Source organism: Alligator sinensis, unplaced genomic scaffold (assembly GCF_000455745.1).
Source record: "Alligator sinensis unplaced genomic scaffold, ASM45574v1 scaffold516_1, whole genome shotgun sequence".
Taxonomy (NCBI): Eukaryota; Metazoa; Chordata; order Crocodylia; family Alligatoridae; genus Alligator; species Alligator sinensis.
In genome coordinates this window covers 3,248,044-3,257,975 of record NW_005841957.1, presented here as the reverse complement: position 1 = coordinate 3,257,975, position 9,932 = coordinate 3,248,044, and the positions used below count along the sequence as shown (strand labels likewise).

At 43.5% G+C, this 9,932-nt stretch overlaps 1 protein-coding gene across 2 annotated transcripts in view; it reads right to left on the bottom strand.

Moving 5' to 3' along the window:
• Positions 1-2,976: 2,976 nt before the first annotated feature.
• LONRF1 (LON peptidase N-terminal domain and ring finger 1) overlaps positions 2,977-9,932 on the bottom strand; it is a 19,745-nt gene continuing 12,789 nt past the window's right edge. For both annotated transcript variants that reach the window (XM_025200151.1, XM_025200152.1), the window contains one exon: positions 2,977-4,041. In XM_025200151.1, the coding sequence (XP_025055936.1) occupies positions 3,883-4,041 (159 nt within the window). In that variant the 3' untranslated portion in view covers positions 2,977-3,882. The remainder of the gene's footprint in view (positions 4,042-9,932) is intronic.

The following is a 9,932-nucleotide window of genomic DNA, read 5'->3' as shown; positions in this document are numbered from 1 at the left end:
CCCCCCCAACATTAGACCATGACAGCCCTGCCCTCCCCACCATGCTGGTCCACATCAGCGCCCCCCCCCCCACTGGACCAGGTCAGCACTGCCTCCACACCTGCAACTGTTCAACCAAACTCCTTAAGTAGCTCTCCAGTCCAAATAATTGTCCACACTAGTATATAGTATGCCAGAAAGTCAGTACCAGCATTCAGACCTTGGTTCCTAGTGCCAATTTTTTTTTTTTTTTAATACCATACCAGAACTCTGAACACTTCAAACCACAGAAACTTGGCTTTCTTTCAGAGGGGTAAACTACTGTGGTTTAGCTTTCACTTACCACTGTGCAAGAGTATACACAACCCTAGTTACCATAGAGCAGATGACAGTAGTTCCCCCCCACCCTCTTAATTCTCAATAAATTTGTTTCTTTATATCCTTAAAACAAACAGCCAACACATTTTCTGTAGTACAATGTACTGGAGCCTGATATGGTACAGGTTTTAATTCACATTTAGAAAGCTCAATTTCTGCAAATGACTTAGAGAACAAGTCTAAGTGGTAGAACAATCCAGACAAGCGACCAAGAGGGGCATGGAGAGGGAAATAAGATTTTTGTTCCTTCCCAACATTGTATAAACATCTGAAAACCACACACCAAGACTGTTTTTTTGGAATGCAAGAAGTTTCAGAATTAGGTGTCAATCACGTGGCAGCTATAATAATTACTGACAGAGCAACAGCAATGGTTGGAAAACAATACTTGTAAACAACTTCAAGGTAAAATGTTTTGCTCTCTTTGGAGTTAGTTATAGTAATTTTGGTGTTCCTTTTTCCTCTCTCCCTCCATTCACCTCCAACTTTCTATTAGGACATTCCCCTTCCATTAATGGGTACAAACTCTAGCCCCAAAGAAAATTAAGTTTCTTCAAACGGTGGTAGACAAGGTTCCTTGAGTGAATTTGATATCTTTTATTAGACCAACCCAAATGGTTGGAGAATAGTTATTAAGCAAGCTTTCGGGTTCAAAAACCCTTCATCAGGCTCAGGAAGCTGCAGCAGTTGGTGTGTGCTCTTCCTGGATGGAATGAAAAGTAAAGAAGCCAGGGGCTGGGCTGGGGAGTCAGTTGCCAGGCAGATTATAATGTATCAAAAATCCAATGTCTATGTTTAGTCCCTGATCTCTAGTATCCAGCGGATTGATGAAATGGAGCTCATAGGCTCGTCTCTGGGATGTGTTGTGTAAGTTTCCCTTGAGGATCAGGACTGAGAGATTGAGATTCAAATGGTGGTGGCTCTTAGCACAAGCAGCAAAGTTGGAAGCCTGTTATCTTCAGTTCTTCCAGGCTTCTGGGTTCCTATAGCAGTGTCTCATGCTGGTCTGATGAGTAACTGGCAAACTTGTAGCTGGATATCAAAGGCATCAAGCAATTAATAAAATGGGCATGCAGCAGTCTAATCTAATGGGGATTTCTAATCTACTCTTAAAGACTAGATGGGTGGAAAGAAAGAAATTATAGTCAATGCTCTGCTTTAAGGCTTTAGTCAGACTAATTACTTGACTTTAGAAGATTCTTAGCTTCTGCAGTAAGAAAATTTATCTAACAATTCACTCTGAATATTATCAGTGTTAAATCGAAAAAGGTGTGGTGAAGGGTTCTGTCATTACCCAATGATGGTGTGTATGCTTCAGCACTGCAGAATTATTTCCTGCCACATGGAGCTTTCTTTGCACGGTGCAATTCTCAGCTGCAGAGAGAAAACCCCAGTGCAAAGGAGTTCCCGCTGCTTGCATGCAAATTTGTGTCCCATTATTGGCTGTTTCTAAATTATTCCCACGTGGCGGCTACCGATTGGGTTTTCTGCACGATGATAGGGCCTTTGATGGCTTGCTAGCCGTATAAGAGGCTTGAGCAGTTTCTGCCCAAGTCGGAGATCTCCGAGAATCTCAGGAGGATCCTGAGAACCCCGATTCTGAGAATTCCGGGAGAAATCCGAGAGAATTCCGGCAAAGAGTCCACGATTATCTCGTGAATTTCTACGTAAATCTCGGACCGAATGATGGTTTGATCACCCATCAAGAATCTCTACCCGTCACCGGACGATCCTTGATGTACCCCTGCCCTGTGCGCTCGTTGAGAGTCACAGCACGGACTCTCGTATCGGTTTAAAGAGCTCTCATCGTTTGAATTTTTCTTCTTTTCTTCTGTCTACAACTGTAACCAAGCAAGTTTTCCTGCCTGCACCGCGACCATCTACAGTGTAAGTAAAATAATCTTTAATCAACCTCCACGCGTCAGTGCCTAATTCTAGTTCGCCGTGCTGACTTTCCCCGGCCCACGTGCCCCGGCTGCTGGCCACAGCCCCTCGGCCCCGACAGGTTCCAGAATACTTATATTTCAAGACTATTAACTGAAGAAGTTTAAGGATTAAGAACAGAATTCCTGAACTTCTCAGGCTGCAACCCTGTGAGATGTGCTGCCCACACTGTTCAAAAAGAAAGTTTTGTAACATTTATTTTAGAAGTCCATTACTCCAAAAGAAGAGGCAGGTGAGGGGGGTAGATTGGTTCAAGCAGATACTAGTTCAAGGTCAGAGAGAAGAAACACTGATTAAGGCATATCGATAAACATACCATGTTCATGCATGTTTACTGCTTGCAACCTTGACCTAGGTTACCCAAAAGACTTGTAACTTCACAAAACACCAAAATGGGATGTATGAAAACTTCGAAAAAAATTCAGTTTGTGATAAAGTTACAAAATATTACAAACTTAGCCTTTATTGAAAATTAAATATTAGCAAAAGCAAGATCTGTAAGAAATTTTACAAATGATTTACATACAAGAAAGCCAATATCAGACATATTCACAAATATGCAAACTGATAATTACAAAAGTACCTATTGGCAGCATGAATGCTAACCTTGCCACTGCAGTGTGCTCTACGATTGATATGAATAAGGCATAGAATTCACATTTGCACCAATTTATGTATTTTTTTTTAATCAAGCCCTTTAAGCTTTTTTTTTTTTTTTTTTTTTTAAATAATCCTGGATGCACAATTCCTAGCATGTTATACTAAAGCTAATCCTAAACCATTAGGATTGTTATAATGTCTAAAAACTAAGTGCTCAGAAGGACAGCCAGTTTGAAAACCCCAGTAGAAATTTAACTGGTACTAACCTTCAGATTACAATTTCTCCCTTAGAATGTACAGTTCTAGGTATGTAAACCATATTCACAGTTTATCTTTTAACAGAAGTACCATGTTACAATTTGGGTTTAACTTGTTCTTTAAAATTGGCTCTAAATTCAGCATACAATTCATAATGTCACCTATTTAGTGATGCATATATTTACAAAATAAGAATTTGTGCCATATTCATGGTCAAGACAATTCAGCAAGAGCAATAATATCAGTGACATTCAATACTATATTTCAAATAGTTGTGCAAATAGCAACAGGACAGTTGTTTCGGAGGCAAACTCTTGTTTGCAAAAACTTGAATACATCTTTAATATTGTAAACTTGGACTGTCAGCCTTAAGTCTTGCACTTCCCACAGCTTTAAAAAAAAGTCAGTGGCAAAATGTTATCAAGTCTTAGAATGACACAATCTCTTGTACACAGTGCAAATTGTTATGTAGATCATTTTCTACATATTCTCTGGCTGGATTGACTTCTCTGTGCAATTTAGTGGTCTATCCTTCTAATTGAAGAAGGTATCCATTTGAAGAACCATATGGTTCAGGGAATTTAGGGGGAATGGGTGGGAGGGAGGGGGAAAGCAGTTTTGTTATACTTCTCAAACCAGCGCAAGATGTGCAAAGGCAGCAAAAATTCCAGCTGTTATTGCAACCAGAACAGAGCAACTCTTCAGGAAGATCCAGGCAGTTAGTCACTTGGATTGGTCTCTAGAAAAATATGTGAGTATATGTTGGATTTTGATCAGACGTTCTCTCAAAGACATCATAGACAGAACTGAGAGCTGATATCTGGGGTCTACAGGGAGGACAGCTAGAAGCCACCAACACCATGCAGGTCCATTAGGTGTTGCCTAAAAATAAAACAAAAAAAAAATAGATTACTAGATAAGAAACTGAGGATAAGGCTAATAGGCCAAAAGACTCTTTTAAGATGTGGACCTAACCGAGCTAATCAGATTAAATTATTTTCAGTTACCATCATGTAAATATCCTCATACAAATAAAAGAGCCACCCTACCTAGAAGTACACAAATGTATCAGTCCATATTGGATCCGCACTGATCAAAGGAAAAATCAACATTATCAGCAATCAGCTTTTTTTTTGCTGGTGTAGCTAATAATGTCACTGAAAAATGCCGTGTGCATGTGTGGAGCCAGGAATGCAGCCTGGCAGCTTGGAAAGCAGCATCCGGCCAGTAAGCCTCGGGGGGGGGAGAGGGGGGAGATTGAGACCCCCACAGTGAGGGAGGGAGTGGGGCTAGGGTCGGGGAAGGAGCAGGTGCTGCCCAGCCAGGGCAGGGCAGGGCAGGGGACTGAGCAAGGGGTGGGGTGGGGGCTGGGCTGAGGCTTTGCTTAGGGCAGACGGCAGCGGCACTGGGTTGCTACAGGGTGGGCTATAGCCACCCCAGAATTTGCCATAGTCGCCCTGCCTAGCGCTGCCCACTCACCCTGAGCACAGCACTGGTCCAGACCCCTGTCAGGAAGAGGCCAGAGCAGCCCCTGACCCCGGTCCGCAGCAGGCAGCCCGCACTCACCCCATGCACAAATCCAGGGGGCACATGCCCTCCATAACTCCCTTGGGGGTGCATGCAGCAGCAGGGAGCCACCCCCACCCCACCTACCTGCGTATCCTGGACGAACCACCCATGGCTGTCCCGCATTTCACCCCTGCTGCACCTGCCCCTTCCTCTGCTGCAGCCTCATTCCCTCCCTCACCATGGGGGCCTCGATCTGCCTCCCCAACGCCACTTCCTGCCCCCGTGCCCTTCCTCCACAGACTTACTGGCTAGACACTGCTCTCTAAGCTGCCAGGCTGCATGTCGGCTATCGGACTGGTATCAGCCGATATGGCTGGTTAATAAATCGGCCATCAGCAAAAAAAATAAATAAATAAAAACATTTTAATTGGTGCACCCCTAATCTTACCCTAAGAAGGCTATCTAGAATCAACAGGGTAAGGTGCCTAGGATCCCTATACAGTGAATGGGGAAGAGTTAGACACCTCCAAAAGCCTGATCCAGAGCCCCAAAGCCAGCAGTCAACAACCTGTTTAGGTTGCAGACCAAAGTGACCCAGTTCAGGTGAGAGGTGGACAGGCAGGTGCTAGGACCCAGCCACCACAGCTGTTCCCCATCCCTGCCTCACAGGGAGAGTGACTACAGTTAATACTTCTCCCTCAGGTGGCATGGGGAAAGTGACAGGTGCAAAAGCTCCAAAACCATGGGTGAGATAAAATGGCTGTGGGATGAATCCAGCCCACAGGCCGCTGATCCCTGTGCTAATAATGTAATAGTGATGATACAAGGGAGGCTACAGTAAAAGCCCATGTAAGAATCATGAGTTTCTATCTGGAGCCAGGTGGCAACAAGAAGCCCGAAACCCAAAAGCAGCTGAGTTCAGAAGACAAGGCAGCTCACTTGGTAACTGTGGCACTTCATACTCATACAATACATATTACTGAGTCACGTAAGCAACACTAAGCAATTGAAAGCCCCTTTGTTCCTGTTAATGACAGTTATTTTCCTACCTCATGAACGACAGTTATTTAAAATTGTATAATATAGCACTGCCTTGCTGTGTCACTATAGCCAATGTTGTTTAACAAAGGTTATTAAGGGCTGTAATTAAGAATCCACGTTTTAGGATTACATTACACATATTTCTTGTGTTTAGGACTATATTTTTCCTTTACAGCAGGAGCTAGCAACCTTTCCTGCACCAAAGGCCACTACTTGAGACCCAGCCCCCGCCATGGGCTGTATCCCAAAAGTCCCCAGTAATCAGTAAATGCTATGAGGAAAAGTAAGAAAAAAAACCCACAGGTGCCAGGACCCTGGGGGTGCCTTCTCTGCTGCAGCAGTGACCAGAAACAATCTGGCAGACCACAGGACTTTCTGCTGCTCAGGCTAGAGCATGTAGTTGATTCACTGAGCTGCTGTAGGTCAGATCCACCATCTTCCTGAGCCGTAGGTTGCTGACCCCTGTTCTACAGCTACGCACACAAACCGCAAATTAAGTACAAAGCAACTTCTGTATCAGTTTGCTGTGGTCAAAATTAGTCTTGGTCTGCTCTTCCCAGAAGGAATCAGGTATGTAGACATCAATCAAAACAGGATTTAAACACTGACAGTAGCTTTTTAATACTGTCACAGTACAAACATTAAACAAACTAAGAATAATTACAGAATAATGAACAGTTACTCAACTGAAGGGCTGCCCAACTGGTGGCCTACAGGCTTCATGCAGCCTGCGAGGGGTTAAGTTGTGATCAGTAGGCTCCTACCTGGCTGCCATTATTCCAGCTGCAACAACATCTGGAATCTATAGCCTCCCACTATGTCCTCTGGTCTCTGCTTTTCTGCACTGGCGTCAGGCCGTGGGGCAGGGCAGCACAAGGAGCCAAGGGCAAGCCCAGGGCTGTATGGGTGCTCTGCTCAATGAGTGGGGGTGCCCATGCAGGTACATGGTGCTGTGGTGGTTTGGGGGGCATGCAGCCTGGGGGCCCACAACCCTGCTAGTGTGGCCTATACAATGTACAGCCCCTAGCTGCTTAGAAGTTGGACAGTCCTGCTCTACTGCAATGATTTCAGTGCACTGTTAAGTCCCTTAGGTGGTTTCTCTTAGTACACACAGATTAAATTGCACAGGATAGAAGAATCTAAAGATGGTTTACAGTCACAGAATTAGGGAATGAACCTGAAGCTCAACTTGGGTGATGTCATTTGCATCTGATTCAATACTCTGTGATGTCAGATAAAAACAATTCGTGCTCCAGAAGTCCACCCCAAGTGCATAGAGTAAACAGAAATACAGCAGATTGGCGCAATGAAACAGCTTTAGAGAAGCACCCATTTTCTTCCCAATCCTCATGCTCCGAGTACAGGCTTCCCAGGTCTGACAAACATTTTCAGTTGCAACTTGTATATTAATATCTTGATATCACTATTCAAAGCGTCTGCATGCCACTGAACTTTGACCAGAGCAGTATAATGGGTTCTGAGGTAGGAGGGGTTTTGGTTGGTCGGATGGCACTCCGAATTCTAACACAGTAGCCTAAACCTACTAAAAAGGTTTTGAAAAAAAAACTGAAACCCCTTGAGTATCCTAAATCCATACCGTGTTCCTGAAGGTAATTGCAGTATTTCTATTATCAAAATATCAACTAGATATCACTTGATCAAGCCTTTGTGATTTATTGAGTTAACAATCCATATTTGTGGGCTGTGGGATGCTGACCCCTGACCAACAAGATGCATCTGTGCTTAGTGTTATCTGAACCACTACCTCTCCTCAGAGTTTAGGCACTTACACTTCATATACCTCAATCCCTTGGAGCACAGAGTACCAAGGAGGAAGATGTTTAACATATACTAAAAGTAGAGTTCCTAAGAAGCACAGCACTCAGCCACTGTCACTTGAAAATAACGACCAGTGGAACTCACCTTTTATGTAAAAGCACTTGCCTGGACATGTCACACTTCCTAGGTCCCCCTGTGGAGATTCAAGCCCACATCTCTTGCCTCCTAGTCAGCAGGGGCCAATCTTTTAGGCAGTTATGCCGCAAATTAGCCCTGCACCCTCGCCACCAATTGCCAATCCCATCTTCTTCCTGATCTGCTGCTTTTTCTGCTACCTGCCTTGTCTGTCAATATGATGCCTGTCCCCTGCATGTTCTGCCATGCGCCACACTAAGGTTACCTATACCATTTGTAGCACCCGTGTCACAGCTTAGCTACTCCCATCAGGCAGCAGGATGGGAAGTGTTGGGGGGAGGAGGTGCTGCAGGGCCACCTATCCCTCTGCAGCAGAGGAGGGGATTGGGCAAGCTTAAGGTAACCCTTCACTAATTATCTTCTATACCTGGGAAGTTGTAACAAATTTACATTGGGGGTTGTTTTAAATTCAAAGTTATCTTGGATTGAGTAAACATGGTAGTTGGAATCAAATCTGAGAGCTGTTTCCTCATGTTACTTCTACCATTTTATGAAAGTTGTTCCCAGCATGGCATCTGTCACCATACTGCACTTGCAACAGATGCCTGGATAGTTACAATCCACAATTTCAATAGGGTTTGTCCACTGGATGTGTATATCATCCACCTGCTCTTGATCTGGCAATTTGTAGTAACCCTTACGATGTGATCAATAATAAATTAAAGTTGTAACCCTTCTCTTCCACTGCTTCCCAAGGGACCCAAGGGAAGCAGTGGAAGAGGAGGGTTACAACTTTATTCAAATGTTTTAATCTTTCTATATTCCTGTTTAATTCCATGTTGAATTCAAGCTCCATATTCACCTACAGAACTTGTGCATAGATTAAAAAGAAATCGTGTTAACTGCCCTTATTCCTCCAGCTTCCTCAACTCTCTTTAGTGTTAACTGGAAGGGTCTTAGGTGCCCTATCTGCCAACTGTGAGATCTCAAAACTCATTATTTATACGAAACTCTTCTTCCACGTTTTCAACAACAAGCACTGTCAGAATGAGTATTCTATGCATCGGATTGTAAGTTCTGAAGATCAGGAAAGTGACTTGTTGAGAGGCATTTACATTTATGGCACTATATAAAATAATAGAAGCCTCTAGAAATGGAGTTTCCATTATAGGAGCTATTTGGACCTTGCTCCAAATGTAATGTCATGTCATTTCAACAAGTGACTTGCTATATATAAAAGTAGTTAAATATTGTTGACTCAAAATAATGAAGGTTTTATACCAAATAGTCAAAGTTAATTTTGAAGAAGCTACAGGCTGGAAAATGAGTACCAGTGCAACAGACTGCAAGCAGCATTTAAAGAACATCTATAAATTATACAATCACTGTCAATGTAAAGCAGCATGGGAGAATTCAGTAACAAAAAACAGCAATGACTAAGCTGCAGCATTCTTTAAAGGCCAAGTTCGTAGCTAGACTTGGGTCCTGCTTTTATTCAGAGGCACAGTTCGCATTTGCAAGAGAAATCTACATTTTTTTGCATACACAAGTCTTTACAAATTATGCAGCTATAAAAATATACACAAATGATGTAGCCATGTAACATTAAGACTGCTACCACCGTGTGTACGCAAGAGATCAGGATACTGTATTTATGGCCAACATCTGATTAGTAATAAAAAGGAATAGGTACAGTATATAGACAATCCTATTTGACCAGTAGTTTAAAGTATTCAAAAGAAATACGATCATGTTTTAATTTAACTTTGCTTTTTTTAAAAAATGCATTATCATCCATTCCGCATGTCAGCAACAGGTCCATATGCAGCACAAAAAGTAAAATCAGTCATCTTTTCGTCCCACGACTGGGCGGTACATATTGAGGGTTATAGATTGTACAGACAGGACAGGGTGGGGAAAAAAGGGGGAGGGGTTGCGCTCTATGTCAATGAGCAATATACATCAACCCTTATTCAAGACGGAATCGAAGGATGAGGAAGTAGAAGGATTGTGGGTTAGGCTACATGGGGGGCAAGGAGAAAGGGATTTGGTGGTAGGGGTCTGCTACAGACCCCCACACCAAGGGGAAGAAATAGATTCAGGGCTCCTGAGGCAGCTCTCGGAGACCATAAAAGCTAAAGAGGCGATAGTCATGGGGGACCTAAACTACCCAGACATCTGCTGGGAGACGCAGACGGCAAAGTCCCATCCTTCACGCAGGTTTCTAACCTGTGTACAGGACCTCCACCTGACACAGGAGGTACACGGTCCCACTAGGGGGAATGCCATACTGGATCTGGTATTGGCAA